At 58.9% G+C, this 20,999-nt stretch overlaps 2 protein-coding genes across 8 annotated transcripts in view; one reads left to right on the plus strand and one right to left on the minus strand.

The window, feature by feature from the left end:
• The window catches only part of IDH3A (isocitrate dehydrogenase (NAD(+)) 3 catalytic subunit alpha), an 18,972-nt gene extending 8,912 nt beyond the window's left edge, over positions 1 to 10,060 (plus strand). For 2 of the 4 annotated variants that reach the window (XM_029950201.1, XM_029950202.1), the window contains exons 7-11: positions 405 to 507; positions 591 to 655; positions 1,830 to 1,914; positions 2,331 to 2,483; positions 9,366 to 10,060. In XM_029950201.1, the coding sequence (XP_029806061.1) occupies positions 405 to 507; positions 591 to 655; positions 1,830 to 1,914; positions 2,331 to 2,483; positions 9,366 to 9,515 (556 nt within the window). In that variant the 3' untranslated portion in view covers positions 9,516 to 10,060. Of the gene's footprint in view, positions 1 to 404; positions 508 to 590; positions 656 to 1,829; positions 1,915 to 2,330; positions 2,484 to 3,643; positions 4,952 to 9,365 lie in introns of those variants that run through there. The other 2 variants (XM_029950203.1, XM_029950204.1) reach the window with 1 other exon arrangement.
• The window catches only part of ACSBG1 (acyl-CoA synthetase bubblegum family member 1), a 39,428-nt gene continuing 23,634 nt past the window's right edge, over positions 5,206 to 20,999 (minus strand). For 2 of the 4 annotated variants that reach the window (XM_029950200.1, XM_029950197.1), the window contains 12 exons: positions 18,970 to 19,190; positions 18,519 to 18,607; positions 18,195 to 18,315; positions 13,750 to 13,830; positions 13,516 to 13,665; positions 13,076 to 13,252; positions 12,364 to 12,545; positions 11,410 to 11,640; positions 10,785 to 11,002; positions 6,841 to 6,980; positions 6,349 to 6,595; positions 5,206 to 5,784 (listed from right to left, as the gene is read on the minus strand). In XM_029950200.1, coding sequence (XP_029806060.1) covers positions 5,699 to 5,784; positions 6,349 to 6,595; positions 6,841 to 6,980; positions 10,785 to 11,002; positions 11,410 to 11,640; positions 12,364 to 12,545; positions 13,076 to 13,252; positions 13,516 to 13,665; positions 13,750 to 13,830; positions 18,195 to 18,315; positions 18,519 to 18,607; positions 18,970 to 19,190 — 1,943 coding nt within the window. In that variant the 3' untranslated portion in view covers positions 5,206 to 5,698. The remainder of the gene's footprint in view (positions 5,785 to 6,348; positions 6,596 to 6,840; positions 6,981 to 10,784; positions 11,003 to 11,409; positions 11,641 to 12,363; positions 12,546 to 13,075; positions 13,253 to 13,515; positions 13,666 to 13,749; positions 13,831 to 18,194; positions 18,316 to 18,518; positions 18,608 to 18,969; positions 19,191 to 20,999) is intronic. The other 2 variants (XM_029950198.1, XM_029950199.1) reach the window with 2 other exon arrangements.

Here is a 20,999-nt window from a genome sequence, read left to right on the forward strand (position 1 = left end):
GGCGGGGTGAGGGCCCCGCTCCATAGGAGTCCAGCGCGGTGGGTCCGGAAGCGGGCTCCCGCCTGGGAGAAGCATTGAGCATGTAGCATGGTAAAACCACTTAAGTGGTCGATGAGCTAGTCTTTTTAAAGCAATTTCAGCATTTTCTTGTTAATACACATTTCATAATTTTACAAGACTATTAAAAATAAGCATTACGATCAAACTTTTATATTTTTATCCTTTTGTGCTTCCAGAAATATCCCCAAACATTTTTAGTTTGCATTTTATTAACTGCCTGAAAAATAACTACTATAATTGAAATCAGACATCTGGGCTTCCGGAACTAACACTGTTGAACTCTGATCTGATCCTTATCTTTCTGCAAGTCTTTCCTTCAACAATTCTTATTTTACTAAATACAGGCGGATGTCAGATGGGCTTTTTCTGCAAAAATGCAGGGAAGTTGCTGAGAACTGCAAGGATATTAAGTTTAATGAGATGTACCTCGATACGGTGTGTCTGAACGTAAGTACCGCGCTCCTTCCCTGCTCGGTCCGTGCGCCAGGCCGCGGCTCTGGTCGCTAACGCCACCACTGCCTTCTTCCCAGATGGTCCAGGATCCGTCCCAATTTGACGTTCTCGTTATGCCGAATTTGTATGGCGATATCCTCAGGTGAGTCTGGCCACACCTTGTTAGCCTATGATCTATTGATAAATGTCCCGAAGTAGACGTGTCATCCATGCAGCACGTGCTGCATGGGTTCTAGTGACGCCGGCGGCCGCGTCAATGACTGCGTGCTGGGTGGGTCATCCTCTGTTCGATGAACCCTGGGCTGCTGTCCCCTAACCATGAGCCCCTCTTCCCGTCTCAGAGGTTTTGCTGGTTGCGTGAGTTCAGTGTGTTGTCCCGTCCAGCTGCCTAGTGGGTGGTCACCCGTTCAGACTTCGTGGGACTTGTGACATAATTTCAGACTTGCAGAGGGGTTGCAGGAAGGGCCAGGGACTTCCTGTGCTGACGCGTGACCACACTGAGTCCGCGCTCCCGGGCTGCCCCTGCCGCCCCCCTGGCCCCCGCTGCCCCCTGGCCGTCCTCCCCGCGCGCACACATGCACGAATCGGGTCATCCCTCCTGCATTTCTAGCTCCTTAACTTGGGCCGTAGAACAGACCTAGGGGGACAACAACCGACTTGAGAAATGAGTCGTTCCTAAATTCTCTTCCTCTGTTACATCATTAAATCCTGACCGTCCCACAGAATAGATATTGCCTCTGTTTTATCAGTAAGGCAGCTGAGGCTCAGAGAACCTTGCGTAACTTGCTGGAAGTTTCGAGAAGCTCGATTTAGACCAGGAAGTGTCCAGCCCCAACAACGGGGCCTGCCCTCCCCCCAGCCGCCGCTGCAGGTGGGGCTGGAGGTACGACAGCTGTGGTCTGTCTTTGAAAAACACATTGCTTCCCCCGTGAGTCTCACTGATGATGTGAATGGAGGACTTCTCGGAAGAGGGTGAGTGGGAGAAAGGGCCTTCTGGTTGGTGTTCTGTGCGCAGAAGCTTGTTTCTCCGTTTGGAGGCGGGGACATCACTGTGGGTGGTCCCACGACAGCCACCATCATATTGGTGCTTGGGTCGCCCTGAGCTGTGTCCTCCGGACGCTGTCCACCATTTGCTTTCTGGCGAAGCAGGACCCCCCAGCTCGTCCTGTGTTCCCTCACTGTGGTCCGGGACTGGCCGGCTCTCCAAGGAGCGCTGGCTCCCTTCGGTGGAGAGTGGTATTTAAAAACCCAAGTGTGGGCACGGGGTGAGAAACTTCCTTCTTCAGAGCACCCTCAAAATGCTTTTCTGCCCCCAGTGACCTGTGCGCGGGATTGATTGGAGGTCTCGGTGTGACACCGAGTGGCAACATTGGAGCCAACGGGGTCGCTATCTTCGAGTCGGTAAGGACCCTGGTGACACCTGGGGCAGAGTTCACGCGAACAGCCCTAGAGTCGGGGCCGGTTTCAAGTGCCGGGTTTTCCCAGTTGTCAAAGAAGCTGATGCTTTGTTTTTTAGGTGAGCTTGGTTTATCCATTCCTTTCCCTCTTTATTTTGTGTCCGGGTTACTCATTATGCACCCTCCTCCAGTTAGAACATCTTCTCGGAAGTTGGGAAAGATTGTTAGTCCCTACTTTTGCACTTTTATCCCCATTACTTTGGCTCTTTACTTTTCCGACGCTGGACTTGTCAGAGCCGTGTGTGAAGGGGCCCAGTAACAGCTCGAAAACGCTCGTCGCCGTGAGGCAAGGTGCCGGCCCCGCGTCCCCAGGGGAGCGCTGTCTGCGGGCCCCTCACTGCGCTTCTGTTCCCACGGCAGGTTCACGGCACGGCCCCCGACATCGCGGGCAAGGACATGGCCAACCCCACGGCCCTCCTGCTCAGCGCCGTGATGATGCTGCGCCACATGGGGCTCTCGGCCCACGCCGCGCGCGTCGAGGCCGCGTGCTTCGCGACAATTAAGGACGGAAAGGTACCGGCGGCCGCGCTGCCCTGGGCGCTTTCCGTGGGGGGAGCGGGGGGTCTGGGGGCCGGAGCCAATGAGGCCTCAGTTTCCTGTGGGGTCACTGCACTATCGGGCCGCGTCGTGCACTTTTCTAGACAGCGTTTCCTCCCCGTGGAGGGGTGTCACGTGGCGGAGGCGCAGGGCGGTGAGCTGCGGTCTCAGGCCTCCAGGGCTGGGACCTGGGCGGCAGACACATTTGCCGTGACAGCACAGGATGTGCATCGGTGACAGGACAGCACAACTTCTATGAAAGTGATCACGGCCAACGTCAAATACTCACGTGGTCTTATGTTCTTTGCACTATGCACATCTCAGCACATCTGCCCTGTGAAGTAGATGCTATCATCCCATTTCATAGATGAGGAAGCCAGGGCCCGGGGAGACTAACCTGTCCAAGGCCCCACCGCTCGTGCGCGCAGTCGGGGCTCACGTGCGCCTGGCTCTTACCCAGAATGCTCTGTGGCATCGGGCTGAGGGCCGCGGGCCGGGCCTCAAGGCCTGTGATCTGTTCTGAGAAGCTTCGCTGTAGGGCCTGCACCGAGAGGCCGAATGGCCTGGTCCGTCCTTTGACTTGTGCAGGACGCAGCCGGGCGAGGTCTGGTTGGGACTGCAGGGAAGTCGGGCCGGCCGGGAGCCCAGGGCCTGGATGGGAAGGTTTCTCTAAGAGGGAAGTCTAACAGCCAGCGATCAGGGGTGCCCTGCTGGCTCTGTCGGTGTGGCGTGAGACTCCTGATCTCCGGGCGTGAGGCCAAGTCCCACGTCGGGCATAGAGCTTACTTAAAAAGAAAAAAAGCGATTCAAATATTACCTTAGTATTGTTTCTCAGTCCCAAAAATGAGTCAAAGTATATTTTTTAAGGGTTACAAATTCCCCAAAGTATTTATTCTTTCATTTTGGAGGGACAGAGGGGACATTTTGGAAAGCCTCCCTGCCTCCCTTTGCCGCCACAGCGTTGTGGCCCCTTCAAGGTGCCCTGTGTGCCAACCAGGCCCTGGCCCTCCCGGGTAGGCCTCAGTCTCCAGCAGGGAGCAGACCTGCTCACCCTCGTCTCCCTGGAGGCTTTCTGGAAACCCATCCTTTGATTAGCGTGTGGGTCCATTTTATCTTGGCTTTTCTTCCTGTCTTAGAGCTTAACTAAAGATCTCGGAGGCAACGCCAAGTGCTCAGACTTCACGGAGGAGATCTGTCGTCGGGTCCGAGACCTGGACTGAGGCCCTGCGCGTGGGGTCCGCGCCGGCCGCGCACTGCGCACTGCGCACATGTGCGCCTCGCCGCTCTCCTGACAGTGCGTTGTTAGGCACGGCCTTTCCTTAACCAGATCTGTGCGGAGGCAGGGACACGCCAGGCCTGCTCTCCGAGGACTTTTCCCGAGGGCCTGGTTTGTTGATGGCGTGTCCGTTCGGTATGCGTCTTCCGTAAGCTCTCGGTGGGCGGTCCCATTGGCCACGTAAATCATTTTACACTTCGGTTTAAATGGTTTTTGCTCAGCTGTAAATACGAAACAGAATTAATAACAGAAAACATATAACTTTTTAAAGAAAAACCCTGTTTTCCTTGGTTTATGAAAAATGCATAGGAAGAAGGCAGAATATTGACCTGATAGCACACGGTGGCATTCTTACGAAGCTGAATGGGGGGGGGGGGGCGGGGCGGGTTCCGGGGAGGCCAGGCCGCCGCCAGCGAGTGCGCGTGTTTCTTAGTGATGTGGGAGGTAGACAGGTACGTCCTCGCGTGAATTCCTGAGTTTGAATAAAGACCTCAAATCCAAGAAATATGTAATGAGAGCTGCAATTTTTGTGACTAAGACACAGATAGGTTGGATACAGACATGCATCTGTGTGGTCGAGTTTTCTGTTTCTCTCGAGATGCCCTCTTCTTGACAGGAGCTTTCAGGGAGTGGAGGGACCTCCTTTCACTGGACACGGGCGAGGCGCAGCGTCGGGCCTCCGCTCCGCGCTGGGTGGCCGCGGGGGCCTGTGGCCTGCGCTTGCTTGGCCCAGAGTGGCCCGAACGCCCGGCCACCAGCGTTTCGGCTGCAGTTAACTGGGGGTTCTGGCCTCTACTTTCCTGTCTCAGTGGCTGCCCCCTTCCCCCGAAGCACCGGATCACTGCCACCCCCCAGTGCCAGCAAGAGAGGAGCCGCGGTGGGGGCTGCGCCCAGCTGTGGACCCCGCCCCGCCCTGTCCTTCGAGGCCGAGGCGCAGTCACTATTTTCATGAACACCTGCGGCTCTGCTGGCCGGGGACTCTGCATAAAGCACCCAGGTCACTCGGGGTTCTTGGCAAATACCCTGTCTGCGTGCTTTTCTGGGCTTGTAGCCAGACCCGCGTCTTGGGTGTGTTTTACTCTGTTCAAGCTGCAGCTTCTCCCATCTGTTGTTTGTGCTAATTCCCCGCCACCCTCGGGTTCGCCCTAATAAAGAATTCCAGAACTGACTGGGGTGTCTGCTTTCTCCGCCTACTTCCTGGTGAGACGCCAGGGGCCATTTTGGATCCAGGTATTTGGGGCAAAGGGGGTGGTGTGGCTGCGACCTCCTGGCACCAGCGGCGGCGGTTCCGGAGCGCCCCCTGCAGGCGGTCCTGCCTCGATGGCCTCAGGCCTGTGGCACCTGCCCCGAGGGTTAAACACCCACCCACCACTCTCCAGACTGGTCCCGCCTGCTCAACTGACAGGAAAAATCAGGTGCTCGTTGGCAGTTCTGTTAAATAGTTTAATATTCAGATTACACCCTCGCACAATCACTTAGGCAGCGGCAGTCTTACTAAACATCAGATCAGTCAGCAAGTGCAAGGCACGGGACAGCCCGGTGCCCAAGCGGCGGCGCCCGCCAGATCAGGGTGAGCGGGCCGATAGGGGGCGGGTGCAGGGGCGTGAGTGATTCGGCCGCCCTCCCCCACCCTCCCCCTTGTAGGGCCGGGAACCACCCCCCCACGCTGGACAGCTGGTTGGGGGTTGGGGGGAGAGCCGATCTCCAGTGTCACCTGAACAAAAGGCTTAAAATTAAAACTACCCACACGTGAAGCTTCCTGGAACCGCCAGCTGCTGTTGCAAACGTCCCTGCATCACCCTGACCCCAGACCTCCCTGACTTGCCAGAGATCTCAGCGAACTGAGGGGCACCTAGAGCCTAGAGGCACCCCGGAGGCCTGCGGTCTTCAGCAGAGGCTGGGGGATGGCCCCCGGTCACTTTTTCTGCTCCTGGTAAAAGGAATCGATGACGTCTTTGTACTTGTCCAGGACTGTTAACCGTTTCAGCTTCATCGTGGGACCTAAGAGCAAGTGGAGGGACGGGGTGAGGCCGGGACTCGGAGAAACCCGGAAGACGTGTGGCCGCGACCCGGGCTCTGACGGCAGCCCGGCGCTGCTCTGAGCTCGCACCCTGGTTGGCCTCAGTGGGTCCGGGGGTGTTTCCTGGAGGCGGCGTTCCCACCTGCCCTGTGGCCGGGACACCCCAGTGTGCTGCAGCCGAGAGCGACACCCCGGATCCGGCTGGGGCGGCACCAGACTGCTGCGGTTTGTGGACCGCGGGGCAGGAGGCTTCACCCCCGACTTCACGGGAGGCACCAGGGGGCCTTGGTGTCGGCCTGCTGGTCCCCCTGTGATTTCGGGGGAAAGGGTCCCACAGCCGGAGCAGAGTTAGAGGTTGTGTTGGGAGAAAGTTCCAGCACCTATCTGCCCGCCCGCCCACGCCCTAGCCAGCGGCATCCTCCCGCTGGATAGCGTGGCCGCCAGGGGCTTTGTGCTCGGCGTGCTCCTCCGCACCAGGCTCCCGCAGGCCCTGCCTCTGCCCCCCACACGGCCCGGAGCACTGAGAGCAAACAGGGAGCCCCTACCCAGCTCTCCGCCCGCGATGGAGAAGTCCCTGTGGAGGACGGCCCACTTCTGGATGTGGTAGGGCCGGGCGGCTGCCTTCATGTTGACTCTCTGGACCCCCTCTTCAATGGCCCGGTACACGGCCTCGTCCCTCCTCCCCACGATCTCGGACACGGTGGTGGCCGTGCTGCCCACCCGCTGGCAGAACTCCACGGCTTGCTCGGTCAGGCAGTCCGTCGGGTCGCAGGTGTCTGGGTCCAGCTTGCACTGAAAAGCCAGAGGTCAGAGCCGGGCTGAGCTGGGACAGAAGGATGGTCACAGCAGCACATTACTGGGGTGGGGGGGCGGCGCAGGGCGGAGCCTGTTTCCATGAGCTACATGGCCCCCTGTGTAAGTAGCCGACAGGTGGTCCCAGAATACAGTCAGGAGACCCACACATGTCCCGGCCAGGCGTGCCTTCTGCTCGGGCTCGACCCACAGTCCGGCGTCCCTCCCGAGCCCCCCAGACGCACCTTGAAGGTGAGCAGCATGGACAGGAACTTCCTCTGGTCCCCGATGAGCATGGCGTTGCTGATGATGGGCAGCTCCGCCTTCACGGCCTCCTCGATGGGCACAGGGGGCACGTTCTCCCCTCCGGCTGTGATGATCAGTTCTGGGGACACAGGGCCAGGCCCCCGGCACGAGCTTTAGTCCAGCGCCCTGGCGAGACTAGGACCCAGGCCGGGCCACAGCCCCCACAGCCACACTGGCTGCTTGGGGAGGTGCGGCGGGGGAGGGGGGTGACCCACACCCTCAGGAGCACCTCTCACTCGCCTACACCCTCCCCGCACCCCCTCACCGGCCTTGGAGCACTCTCTGCTCTCCGAGGGCTGCTCAGCTCAGGAGGCCCCCCCTTGGCCCACGCTGGCCCTCCCTTGTCAGAGCGTCTCTCAGCGTCGGCCCCGCGTCCTGCGGAGGGCCGTGCATGAGCAGGTGCGGGCACTCAGAGCTCTGACTTCTTCCCTGGAGGGTGGAGGCCTGCCACGCCAGGTGGGAGTAAGTGGACGCTTACTGAATACACCTGGACTGCTCTAGCTGGCTCGTGCCCCACTCTGGTTGAACAGAAGGGTTGGTCACACTGTGTGCGGGCCCCATGTTGATGTCGGGCAGAGGAGAAGAACAGGATGGCCTCCGGCTGCAGGGAGCTCACCTGGGTGGCAGAGGGCTGCCCGGGCGCTGGGGCAGTCAGACGGGGTGTGTCCAGGGCAGGGGGAGTGGGCGGAGAGGGCACCACCGTGTCCCTCACCGCCCGGCCTCCCTGGGCTTTCCCTAACACCCCCTCACCCCCACCAGCGTCTTGCATTGTCAGCACGTGCTAGAAACCCTCGGCAAACTGGGCGTAGAGAGAACACCCGTCAAAACACACTCCAGGGTAAAATGTTGGAAGTGTCCCTCCTGAAATCGGGAACAGCACAAGGACGACCACTGTCCCCACATCCGTTTGCCGCTGCCCCGGAAAGGAAAGGACAAAACTGTCCTTATTTGAAGATGATCTGACTGTGTCACTGCAGGCTCTGAAGGAACACACAAACCAGCAGAGTCACAGGGTGACTCACCGAGGACCTGGGACCCCAGGCGGGCGTGAAAGCAGCCTGTGTGCCCGGCACAGGCGAGCAGAAGACAGATTTTACATGATGTTACTACACTGGCACCGAAGGAGAGCACTCGGGCAGACCTCAGGAGAGGTGTGCAAACACCTGCACACCGCAGATGCTGCTGGGGGACTTCGGTGTAAGATGCCGAGGGGGCGCCTGCAGGGCTCAGTCCGTTCGGCGTCCGACTTCGGCTCAGGTCATGATCTCGTGGTTCGGGAGTTCGAGCCCCGAGTCGGGTTCTGTGCTGACCGCTGGAGCCTGGAGCTGCTTCTGACTCTGTGCCTCCCTCTCTTTCTGCCCCTCCCCTGCTCGTACTGTCTCTCTCTCAAAAATAAGTAAACATTAAAAACAAGTTTTAAGGACACCAAGGGATGGACAGGGTCCTCATTTAAACCACCTGTTTCTTCCATGTGACCCCGATCGATACCTTCCCAGCTTCGTCACCCGCCTTTGCTCAAGGTGGTCTGACCACTGCTCTGTTGTCTGTGATGCAGTAAAGCTTCCTAGTCCCTCTTCACGGCTCCCGAGGTCAGAGCCACAGAGCTCCCGCCTTCCACCACGACAGAGTTTCTTGGTTTTCCTGTTTCCCTCCAGTAGTTACATGGGCTCCGTTCTTTGTTGTAAATGTTTTAGCCTCTTCGCTGCGATCATAGATGGACTAGTTTCTTCCGTGATGCCTTCTAAATGCACTGGTGCAAACGGAAGCCACAGATTCCCTACGTGGTCCTGGCTTTCCGTGCGGGCACTGCTGTCGGCCTCTCCGGGAGCTCGGTCTCCACCCAGTGGTCAAGGCCAGCACCTCAAACATTGCGGGATGCGGACGGCGGGCACCAGTCCCACCCTTGGCTCTGACATAATCATCCATTTCTGATTTTATCCCATGCTTTTTCCCCACGAATGAGGATATTATCAATTCTTGTGAAATGCCTTTTCAATATACGTGCAGATGATCATAAACTTTTAAAGTTCTCTTAATACGATTAATTATATATCCCTGCATTTCCTGGTCACGATGGATTAAATTTTAATATGCTGGCAGATACTGTTTGCTAGTATTTTATGTAGGATTTTAGCATATATGTTCATGAAAGTCATTGGTCCACAGTTTTCTTTGTAAATACAATCTTTTTCAGATTTTGGTATCCATGTTATACTCACCTCACCAAAAATTTGGAAGTTTTCCTTTTTTGTGCTCAAAAAAATAGTTCAGTTATTGTTGAGATTCCTCAGGACACCTGCTGGTCCCCACGTTTTGTGTGTGGTGAGAGAGAGAAAACGGAGACAGTGGTGGGGGGAGGGGCACTGTCCCTACTGTTTCCATGGGAATACATCTGTTTAAACTTCTATCTTTTCTGGAAGTAGTTACATTTTCCCAGAAAATCATCTAGTCCATGTTTTCAAAGGTATTTGTCCAGGCTGAGCGACCAGCACCACGTTTATGGATCAGAAGGCTCAGCGTGGTGAAGAGGTACATTCTCACCCATCAGTCGGTAGAGCAGAGGAACCAAACCCGAAATGTTGGCAGGTTTCCGGAGGCGGCGGCGCTGTCTTGAAGAGGAAGACCACGGCCTCACGCGGGTGTCCGGTCGCGTCACAAAGATACCCGGGTGCTGGTGCAAGTCCAGGCAGACAGACCAGCCCCAGACGCTGCCGCTGGGGTGGGGTGGCGGGACAGGTGCGTGTCTTGGCCGTGATGCTGGGGGCTGACCTCCAGCCACGCTGCATCCTTCCCCTGCCGGCACCAAGCTCAGCCCCAGAGGGCGCTGTCAGCCCAGCCGGGCAGCAGGACGGCGGGCAGGGCTCTCCCAGCCTGGGCGCCGAGCCGGCCGGCCCCCCATGGCCAGCAGAGCCCAGCCCGATGGCACCTCTACCGGGGAGAGACCCACTCAGAGAGCTGGTGGGGGTTCCTGTAGGGACGTGTTTGGGCACAAGTGGGCAAAGCACCTTTTCCGCCGAAGTCCCCGGCTCACCTCCCTGGAGGGCCCCATTTTCAAGGAAATTTGAGGTCTCGTGTTTTATTTTAAATTTTATATCCAATCTGTGTTCTTCTCAGTATCATCCCTATTTGCATATAAAAATATGTGCTGTTTATACCCCAGAATCTTCTGGAAAGACTTGCCTTGTTTCTTCAAGGAGTTTGTATCCCAGCTCCACCATTTACTGACTGGGTGACCTTGGGCAAGTTCCTTAACCTCTCTGGGTGCCATCATTAGTGAGTCGGGGCAAATCGATGTCAGTCCAAGTGCAGGAACTTAATGGGCTCAGTACTTAGGGCACAAATGGTAGAGGCAGTACCCCCCTCCACGCCCACAGCCTTGAGGCCGCGCTCAAACACGCTCACACACACACTCACACGCGCTCACACATGTGCACACATGCTCACACATGTTCACAGTCGTGCCCGCACGCACACCCATGAACACACACTCACACTCAGACACTCCCACGCGTGCACACACTCTCACGCACACGCTCACACGTGCACACACATGCTCACACTCACAGTGCACACACTGGCTCACACCCATGCACGTGCACACACGCTCACACTCGCATGCACACGCTCACACTCACAGTGCGCACACACATGCTCACACGTGCACGCACACACTCACACTCTCGCGCACACTCACAGTGCACACACGCTCACACCCATGCACGTGCACGTGTTCACACTCAGTGCACACACGGGCTCACACCCATGCACGTGCACACACACACGCTCGCGCACACCCACACATGCACGCACGTTCGCTCGCACGCTCACACGTGCACGCACACGCTCACCCTCACGCGCACGCCCCGCACATGCACTCACTCACCTTTGAGGCGCCCCGTGACGTAGAGGAAGCCGTCCTCGTCCAGCCAGCCCAGGTCGCCCGTGTGCAGCCAGCCATCGGCGTCGATGGCCGAGCGCGTGTTGTCCTCCATGTTCAGGTAGCCCATGAAGATGGTGCGGCCCCACAGGCAGATCTCCCCGACGCCCTGCGCGTCCTTGTTAACCAGCTTCGCCAGGCAGCCTGGCACCAGCCTGCCGGAGCTGGGGGCGGTCGGAGGCGGCCTCAGCCCAGGGTCAGGCCTCCCCTGGGAGCCCCCGGCGTCTCAGCCCCTCGTTCTCGGCCGACGGCCAGAAGGTGTCCCCTCCCAGGATCTGTGTATCTTAAGAGGGGACTTAGGGCCGAGGGGGGCAGGAAGCAGCTTTAAGGTGAACGAACGAAGGAACTGACCAGGGGAACCCCAGTGCACAACCTGAAGCCTGGTGACGGGCCCGGCGGGAGGGAGGTCTTGAGGCTCAGCAAGGACCCTGCACTCGGCCCCTGCCCGGGACTGGCCCTGTCCCAGCGGAGCGGGGACCCCCTCTCCACACCCCCAACACTGGAGGGACGGGCCTCCGACAGAGCCTTCCCGGGCCCCGGGCCGCGGGCGCGGGCAGGCGGGCGCGTGTACCTGGTGAGCCGGTAGCTGCGCGGGCTGGACATGAAGTGGGGCCCCGAGGTCTCGCTGAGGCCATAGCCCGAGTACAAGGGGATGCTGAGGCCCAGGAAGAAGCGCTGTGTCGCCGTGGCCATGGGGGCCGCTCCGTAGAAGTTCTTCTGACACCTGGCAAAGCCCAGGGCCTGGCGGACCTTGGCCAGCACCAGGCGGTCTGCCAGCCTGGCCGCGAAGGGCTTCAGGCCACTGGTGGGGGAGGGGGACAGTCCACAAAGGAACCACGTGAAAAAGGTGGGTATTTGGTGGGCGCACACCGGCCTGGCCATCTGTGAACGCGCACGCACACGCAGGTGTGACGCATCTGAGCGCGGAAGTCAGACAGTGTCCAGGTGCACGTGCGCCCCCACGCAGGGAAACGTGTGTGCAGAGGCTCCGAGTCCACGTGCGTGGACACGCAAGCACAAGCCCACGAGTGAGGTGTTCACGCATATTCACGCTCTGTGTCTGTGCAAGTGAAGTCGTATTTGCACACACATGTATATGCCTCATGAGACGTGATACTGTTTCAGACTCACTAGTAAGGGAAACAGTTTCTAAATTGGGACAGGCCAGGTTCGTGCCACTGACCCTCTCACAGCACTTGTGGAAATGTGAAAAGCGGCCAGAAGCAGTCCGGTGACCTGAAAGAGTCACCTGGAGTCTGGAAAAGCCCTTGTCACTGGACACTCAGGAGCTGCTCCCAGGGAGGTGAATGCCACCCCAGACGGAGCAAGTCTGTCTCCCACTCAGAACACAGAGACACGGTGACTGAAGGCGGTCTCAAGCCCAGCGCCTGCCGGGCCTTCTGCACAGAGGTCCCAGGATGAACCCAGCCTGTCCCATCCTCGGCCCACCTCCTGTCCTCTGTCCCCTGTCCCCTTGTCCCCCCGTCCCAGGCCTCCTGTCCCCTGTCCTCAGTCCTCGAGGTACCTGCCGGGGCACGTCAGGTTCTGCTCCAGGGTCACCGACATGGCCCAGAGCAGCATCTTGCGCCGGATGAACCCTGACTGAGCCACCGCCTCCTGGATGCGCTCCATGATCTTCTCCCACACCCGAGGCACCCCCATGTGGGACGTGGGCTCCACCTCCCGCAGCGTGTTCACCAGGCTCCCCTGTCCGGGAAGGCCCATGGCTCAGTGCCAGGCGGCCCCTCGCACCCGAGTCCACACGCACACACGCCCCCGAGGCCACACACGCGTGCCCACATGCGGAGACACACATCTGCACAATCTGCCGTCCCCACTGCCTCGAGGCTCCTGGGTCCCCTCCTAGCCCTGGGGTGGCGACTCTATCCTCTAACCCAGATGTGACCACTGAACCCCCCTAAGCGGTGGCCAATTTAGGAGCTGACAAAGGACCCCACTCGGGCCAGTGAGCTGCGGGTGGGGGCGTGTGAGTGTGCGTGTCCCGCGAGTTTTCACAGCCTGGGGGTAGTTTATGGGCCTCGAAGCAGGGCCGTGGCTGTCTGTGGCCTGTCCTCAATGGCACGTGGCCTCTTGCCTCTGTGACATCATCAGTCAGTCCCTTCTGGCTGCCCAGGCGGGCTGTGCTGATTGCCCCCGAAAGAAATCTGGCAGGTGTGCAGGGAATGCGCGTGCCCACGAGTGCCCACTCGGGGCGCGGCGCGGCGGAGGAGACTGACCTTCAGGGCGTCCGGCTCGGCAAAGCAGACCTTGGCCCCCCACTGGATGCCCGTCCACAGGTCGTAGATCTGCGCGGCGATGTGGCTGAGGGGCAGGTAGCTGACCACCACCTCCTGCTGGACCTCGGCCGGCTGGATGCCGCCCGCCTGGCTGCCGTGCCGCGCCGTCCACGTGATCTGGGGGACAGGCAGCCGGGCCCGGCGGGCTCACCCTGGGGCTTGGGCTACTCCGGGGATGCCTGCCGGGCATCTCTGTGGGGAGCTCCCAGGACAGGCTCCCCGCGCCCCCGCCCTCCTCCACGCCTTCGCCGGGCTCCGTATGGGCCGCAGACCAAGGGTTATCCTGCATGTCCTGGGCCCCTGAGCTGAGGGCCTGCCAGGGCAGGTCCGTCCCCCGGGCCCACCTGCAGCCCCGCCCACCCATCTGGGACTCCCCCTACGTTGTCCTGGCTCAGCATCACGCCCTTGGGGCTGCCCGTGGTGCCCGAGGTGTAGATTAGCACGCAGCACTGGTTGGGCTGCTGGGCACCGATGGCCGCGTCCAGGGTCTCCTCCGGCAGCTCGGCCCCTAGCCCCAGGAGCTCCTCCATCTGCAGCCAGGCGGGCAGAGCGGCACTCGGTCAGCGGGGCGGCCAGCCCGGTGCCCCCGGTCCCCGAGCCCTCCACCCACATACCGTGTATACGCTGACCATATTCCTGGGAGGGGCTTCTCCATATGTCACTACGGCCTTCAGATGTGGCAGATTTCTCCAGATCTGTGTGGACAGGACACATACCGGGGTTTCACTAGAGAAAGTCACCTGCTGGGAAGACCCCAGGCAATGGTCTGCCTGGCAGGCACTTTGGTCGCTAGGTTCCCAGGCCCTGACCTGTGACCCACTGGGCCACTGGCCACCCTTTGTGCATAGCTGTCCCTTCAGAGGAGAACCACGCACCCCAGGGGCCAGTTTAATGAAGTATAATTCATCCCACAACAGAAAGGGATGGGGAAGGGATGGGGGACAGAGAGAGAGGAAGGGGGCAGATTGAGGGGGCAGACTGGGGGGACAGACAGAGGGATGGGGAGGGACAGAGGAAACAGAGATGGAGGGGGCAGAGGGAGGGGATAGACGGGGGACAGCTGAGGGAACAGAGAGGGAGGGGACAGAGGGGACAGAGAGGGGGTTGACAGAGCAGGGGATGGAGAGAGGAACGGAGGGAGAACAGAACTTGGTCATCTCGCTGAGTGGGGGTGACAGAGCCCAGAGTTCAGGAAGGCCATGGGACTGGACCCCAGCGAGGAGACACCGGGAAGAGAGAGTTCTAGAAATCTGTCGCCAGGGGCCCTGTCCTCCCGAATCCTTGGCTGAGCCAGCGTGCACGGCAGAGAGTGAACCACCACGGAGGTCACGGGGCCAGAACCATCCACGTGTCCGTCAGCAGGACGCAGGGCCCCTGCGGTGCGGGCGGAGAGTGGCAGGTCAGCTCTGAGCGTGGGAGCTAACGGAGCCCAAGACTGAAGACACGTAAACCTGCCCCGAAAGCCCAAACACAAGCCTCAAAGTAAAGCTCAAGGAGAAAAACCTTGGAAAAACAAGACCTGTGGGAGAGCATCAAGACCCTTAACATACACGTAGTTGGAGTCCCAGGGAATTTTTTTTGAAAATTGAAAAGCAGTCTGAGAAATTGCTGGATTTGATTATAAATCCACCAGTTCAAGACTCAAAGTGAGACCCCAGCAGGACAGACACAAAGCAAGACCACAGCAGGACACAACTCAGTCAAACGGCCGATCACCAGGGATGAAGGGAAACATCTTAGAAGCGGCCAGAGGAGAAACGGGAACCCTCTGGCACGGCTGGCAGCAATGCACGCTGGTCAGTGGCTCTGGAAAACAGTGTGGAGGTTCCTAAGTTAAAAATAGAAGTACCGGACGACACAGCAATAGCACTACTAGGAATTCACCCGAGGGATACCGGAGTGCGAGTTCACAGGGGCACCCGCGCCCCAACGGTTGCAGCGGCACTATCGACAAGAGCCAAAGTATGCAAAGAGCCCAGATGTCCATCGATGGATGAAGATGTGGTACATACACATGGAGTATTACTCGGCAATCAAAAAGAATGACATCTTGGGGCGCCTGGGTGGGCCCGTCAGTTCAGCATCTAACTGCTGGTCTTGGCTCAGGTCATGATCTCCTGGTTCAAGGACTTCAAGCCCCGAGACAGGCTCTGTGCCGACAGCGCGGAACCTGCGCGGGATTCCCTCTCTCTGTGCCCCTCGCCTGCTCACACACACTCTCTCTCTCTCTCTCTCTCAAGTAAATAAACTTAAGGAAGAAAAGGATGAATTCTTGTCATTTGCAACAACATGGATGGAGCTAGAGAGTATTATTCTAAGCAAAATAAATCAAAGAAAGACAAATACCATATGATTTCACTCATATGCAAGGGAAAAAGACAGAGAGGGAGAGAGAGGAAAACCAAGAAACAGACTCAACTACAGAGAACTCCCGGACAGCTGCGGAAGGGGAGGGGTGGGGACTGGGGACACAGGTGAGGGGACTGAGGAGTGCACCTGTCCTGGTGCGCAGCAGCGCCCGTGGGCAAGTGCTGAGTCCCTGTCTCGTACACCTGCATGTTAGCTACGCTGGAACCAAAATACAAACAGGAGACCAAAAAATATCAATAATTAGAAGCAGCCAGAGAAACAAGATACCCAAATATACGGAGAGGAACAAAGATGTGAAATAACAGACTTCTCCTCAGAAATTACGTAAAGTTAAAAACACTGGAATGGAATCTTTAAAAGACTAAAAGAAAAAAAAACCTGGCAGCACAGAACTTTAGACCACATGAAAATATCTTTTGAATACATGGAAATAAACATGTTTGCAGACAAAGCGGAGCTGAGAGAATGTGTTACCATCACATCTGTGTAGAAAATGCAGTGCGAGGCCTGAACTCCCGACTCTGAGATCATGACCTGAGCTGGGATCAGGAGTCAGATGCTCAACTGTCTGAGCCACGCAGATGCCCAGAAGAGAGCCCTAAGGCAGAGGATGATACCAGATGCGAACTTGTATCCACGTCAAGGAATGAGGGTGTAGGTGGCAGACATGTGGGTAAATATGAAAAACACTTTTCCTTCTTTCAAAATGTCTCTGGGGCGCCTGGGGGGCTCAGTCGGTGAAGCGTGCGACTTCGGCTCAGGTCAGATCTCACGGTTGTGGGTTCAAGCCCCGCGTCGGGCTCCGTGCTGACAGCTCAGAGCCTGGAACCTGCTTTGGATTCTGTGTCTCCCCCTCTCTCTGCCCCTCCCCTGCTCACACACTCTCTCTTGGTCTCTCTCAAAAATAAACAATTTAAAAAATTTAATTGTGTTGAAAACAGTGTGGCATGGTGTTTATAACCCTGGAAGTACTTTGCAGACAATGGGCTGCAGACAATGGGCTGGAGGGGGAGGGAGTAGTCATTGCAAGAGTCCTGCTTCCCAGTGAAGCCGCACATTGTGTGATGGCCACACAGCGTGATACTACACACTAGCAGAAGTTGTATAATAAAGTGGGCTGGGCGAAGTTAAAAAGGCTAAGGTAAACCCTACTGCAAACAAAGGGGGAGCTAGTTAGCTGCCGGAGATAAACTGGGACACCAAGAAACAAGATAAAATAAAAATAAAAAACTCAATCCGAAAGAACTCCGGGGAGAGGAGGAAAGGAACAAAGCACAGGACACGCGGGAACAGCTCGCTGGTCGACTCAGAGCCCCACAGCTCCGTCAGGTGGCACAGAAAGGCGGGACCCCAGGCGATGCGATCGGCAGGGACCGTGCGCTACACCTAAGGACACAGACTGGCTGAGGGTACAGAATGCAGAAGCACTCGCCGTGCAAACATTAACCACAGGAATTCTGGAGCGGCTCTAGCAACTTAAGACAGAGTAGGTCTGGGACAAACACTGTCCCTGCTCCTCTTTAGGGACGCGTCTCACAGATGCAGGGGCTGCCGCATCACGAGGACGCAGGACTCTGCACATGGAGGTAGGACAGAACTTCAGAACGCCCGAGCGAAAACTGACAGAACCAACAGCAGAAATGGACAAATGCACAGTCACAGCTGGGGGCTCAGTCAACAGGGTCAGACGTGCACAGAGCCGTCACCAAGACAGAGCGTCGTCCTGCCTACCACACGGGCGTGGTACAAGTGAGGCCTTCAGGTGGCAAAGCCCCCAGGCTGTGAGGCGCAGCCCTTCCCCTGGAGAAAAGGCGCCGCTAACTTAGAACAACATTCGGCCTCCATTCAGTGGTGACCATCAGCGGAGAAGGGCTGGGGGACCCCCCCCCTCCCCTCTCAAATGCACTGATGGAGCGCAGACCCTGCAAGCGGTACCGCCTGGCATCACCCAGCTCATGCACACGACGTCTGCTTACTGGGAAACCCGCCAAGCGCCTCCATCTGCCAGCAGCACAGGAGTTCAGGGAGCGGAGGTGAGCAGATAAATCTGGAATGCGGGGCCCTGCCGGGACGGCTGACCCAGCTCTGCCGCCGCCAGTGGGGGCTGCCAGGCAGGCCCCTTGCCAGATGCAGTGGGGCCTCAGGGCTTGCGTTTGTAACAGGTTCCCAGGTAAGGAGTTCCTGTCTGGCCAGCATGGGCTTTGTTCTGAATTAAAGACAGAGACTCGGCCAGTCTGTGGCCAGTTTATGTCCCGATTCAAAGGAACCTGATGTCAAAACGGTAAGTGGACTGACGAGGTCACCGATTACTGAGGGAGCGTTCCGTATTCTCATGAAGCGCACGAACGGACTGAAATGCTCAGGGTGTGACATGAGGTCAGGTCAGAGATTTGCTTCACAAACTTCAGCGAAAATGGCAGATCGGTGAACTGAGCGGTGGAAACACGCATGGAACCGGCACGGGAGCGCCGGCCACGAGTGTGCAGTCTGTTCGGCTTGGAAGCTTGCCCGGCGCAAATGTTAGAGTAAACAGTGACCTGGGGTAGACATGTCCTAACTCTAGGTGTGGGGTTGCTGTGTGGGACGGGGGGAGGGGGGCCGGAGGGAGGGGTGGAAAAGTCCTTTGTGAACTGGAGGTGTACGGGCACCCGGCCTCTGGCCCCCACGCCCACTTCCGCACCCCCCAGACCTTCAAGATCGTTTCCAGCTGCTTCTGTGTGTCGACCACAATGATGTTGGCTTGGCAGTCTTGGGCGATGTACTGACAGGCCTCCGGGGAGCTGGTGGTGTAGATGCCGGTGACGATGCCGCTGCAGGAGACCCAGGGGGTTCCTGTCTGAGCCGGGCAGAGAGCGCACCCTTGGCCCGGCCCCCTGCCCTGGAGGGGAGGGGGGAGGGGAAGCTGGGGGGGAGGGGGTCGTGGGGGGCCTCTGAAAAGAAGAAACCCTCCCTCCCTCCTCTCTCTGCCCGCCTCCGACCCACCGGAGACTCTGCCCCGCCCGCAGCCACTCACCCGGCAAATACGGTGCCCACCGCTGAGTAAAACCACTCCGGGGAGTTGAAGCCGAGGATGGCCACGCTGTGGGTCCGCTCCAGGCCGAGCTCCAGGACCAAGCAGACAGGCCGGGTCAGCCGGCTCGGAAGGGGGCCTCTCTGGCGCACAGGCTGCACCCAGGAGAGGACGCCCTGGGCCCTGGCCGCCCCTCCCAGCCCGGCCCGCCCCGCACACTGGGTGGCCCCACTCATCTCCAACGCGATCACAAATGAAAAGCAAAGGCTGAGTGCGGGGCACGGGATGAGGGCTCAGCAACGGTAAGACCCTCAGTACGAGGCCCCGGTACATTCCATCGCCCAGAAAGTGGTAGTGGCTTTGCAGTTACTGTTTCTAAAGGCTTGCCAGGCAGGGGCCGGGGAGGGGGCCCGGAGGGCCCAGAGCTGGGGCAGGTCTGGGGAGGGGGGCTCACCTTTAGGAAGCCCTTGGCGGCTCTCCGGGCCAGCAGGTAGTACTGGGAGTAAGAGATGTCCTCCCACACGCCGAGGCGCTTGAAGCTCAGGGCACTGAGGTGTCCGTACTTGTCCAGGGACTCCAGGAACATCTGGTGAATGGTGCAGGGCGGCTGCGGGCAGGTGGGGTGGACACGCAGGTGGACGCGTCCGTCCGTCCGGGTCGTCCACAGCGGCTCCTCTGCGGGGTGAGACCATCGCTGGGATCATGCTGGCCTAGGGTTACCTCCCCCAGGCTTTGATCCCCGAAGTGCTCTGGCTGCTGGCACACAGGCCAGGGACGGAGGTAGGCAGAAGGCTGCCCGGAGGAGGCGATCCGATGGCCCTGAAGGATGGACAGCGTTTGGGGATGCGGTGAGGAGGCCAACACCAAGGCCCCAACGCCTTCTCTTGCGTCATGCAGGCCGGAGCTTTGCCCCCGGCTGGGCTGGCTCAGGAGATGCCGAGGTCCCACCTCTGCCTCCTGAAAATGGGCTGTGAACAGACCCAGCTGGACAGAAAGGGCAGCCCTCCCAAGGGGCTGGAGGAGCCCAGACTGTCTCCCAGCCCAGGGACAACCTTCACTCACTCTTGCCAAGTGCCAGGCACTGTGCAGAGTCCCTCCCATGGGGACCACAGCCCGTCTGCACGACAGGTCAGTGGCCTTGACAGAGTCAGGGCAGCAGCAGTTCAGAGAGGCTCCATCATTTTCCCGAGGTCACAGAGCGCACCAGGGGGCCTGACGCCACTGCTCACACTGGGGGCACCACCCAGGCTTTCCGGGTCAGGGGCCCAGTCTGTGTGGGGTGGGACCAGATCTGCCGTTCAGTAGGCGGACTCTGGGCAGACCACATAACCTCTGCGTGTTTCCTTGGGGGAGAGATGAGGGTTCAGTTCTCAGGGATGGTCAAAAGAAATGGTGCATATGAAGGAACCCAGGCACATAGCTGGTGCTCGATAAATGCACACTTCAGCTTTTCCAAGTTGTCCAAATTCCGAGGAGGCTTGGACAGGTGCTTCTAGACCCTTTTGTCCCTGAGCCGGGTGCTCACTCGGAGCTGATGGCCTGTGGGAGGGGCCACACGGGGAGCCCAGCGCTGATGCCCTTCTGAGGTAGCACACCAAACTCAAAACTGCCCTGTGCAGGGGATGACCTTGTCCCGCCTTGTGGGACCTCCTGGGTTCCACCTGGACCTGAGGTTACAGAGGTGAAGACCCCAGGGTAGGAGAAATGGCTCCTCCTTCCGTGGGAGCCCCGGGCTGGATGGGAGCACGGAGTATGTGTGGCAGCTGGCAGGGCCTTCAGTGACACTTGTGCGTCGGTGTCCCCCGCCCCAGGCCGTCTGCAGCCAGGTCCCAGCACCGTTGGGTGGGCCCACTCCCCTGCAGTCCCTGCTCCGACTTCCCTAGCCCCTCCCACATCTACCTTTTCAGGGTCTCCATGAGCACAAGGAGGTCAGGACTTCAGGGTCAAGGTGACAGCGGTAGGGCAGGGCCGACGCGGCGTCAAGTTCAGGTCCGCCCTTTCCTGCTGTGTGGCTCATCCTTCTACTCCAGAGTCCATTTCAGTCCTGCTGAGGTGCGCGCTGGGCCAGGACTCGAAGCCCCAGGCCCTCGCGCAGCGGCGGGGCAGCGTTCTACCGCGTTTCGACACAGCCTGGCGGTTTCTCATCAAGGTAAACATAAATCTGCCGTTCGACCCAGAAATCCAGCTCTCGGGCATCTGCCCAAGAGAAACGCAAAGACGCGGCCGCGAACACTGGCGGCAGCGTCGACCTGTCACAGCAAATGTGCAGACAGCCAAACGCCACCAGCTGCGAGCGGAAAGGCTGACGGGGTACTTCTGCACCACAGAACCCGACGCGGCCCTAGAACCGCAGACAGTACGCCCTGACTGAGCCTCAGAGACGCGCTGGGGGAAGAAGCAAACGGCCACTGGGAGCCGTCGCGGAAGGGCGGAGCTCGCCGACGGCGGGGGCGGGGCCGTCGCGGAAGGGCGGAGCTCGCCGGC

This window comes from Suricata suricatta, chromosome 9 (assembly GCF_006229205.1).
Source record: "Suricata suricatta isolate VVHF042 chromosome 9, meerkat_22Aug2017_6uvM2_HiC, whole genome shotgun sequence".
Classification (NCBI taxonomy): Eukaryota; Metazoa; Chordata; class Mammalia; order Carnivora; family Herpestidae; genus Suricata; species Suricata suricatta.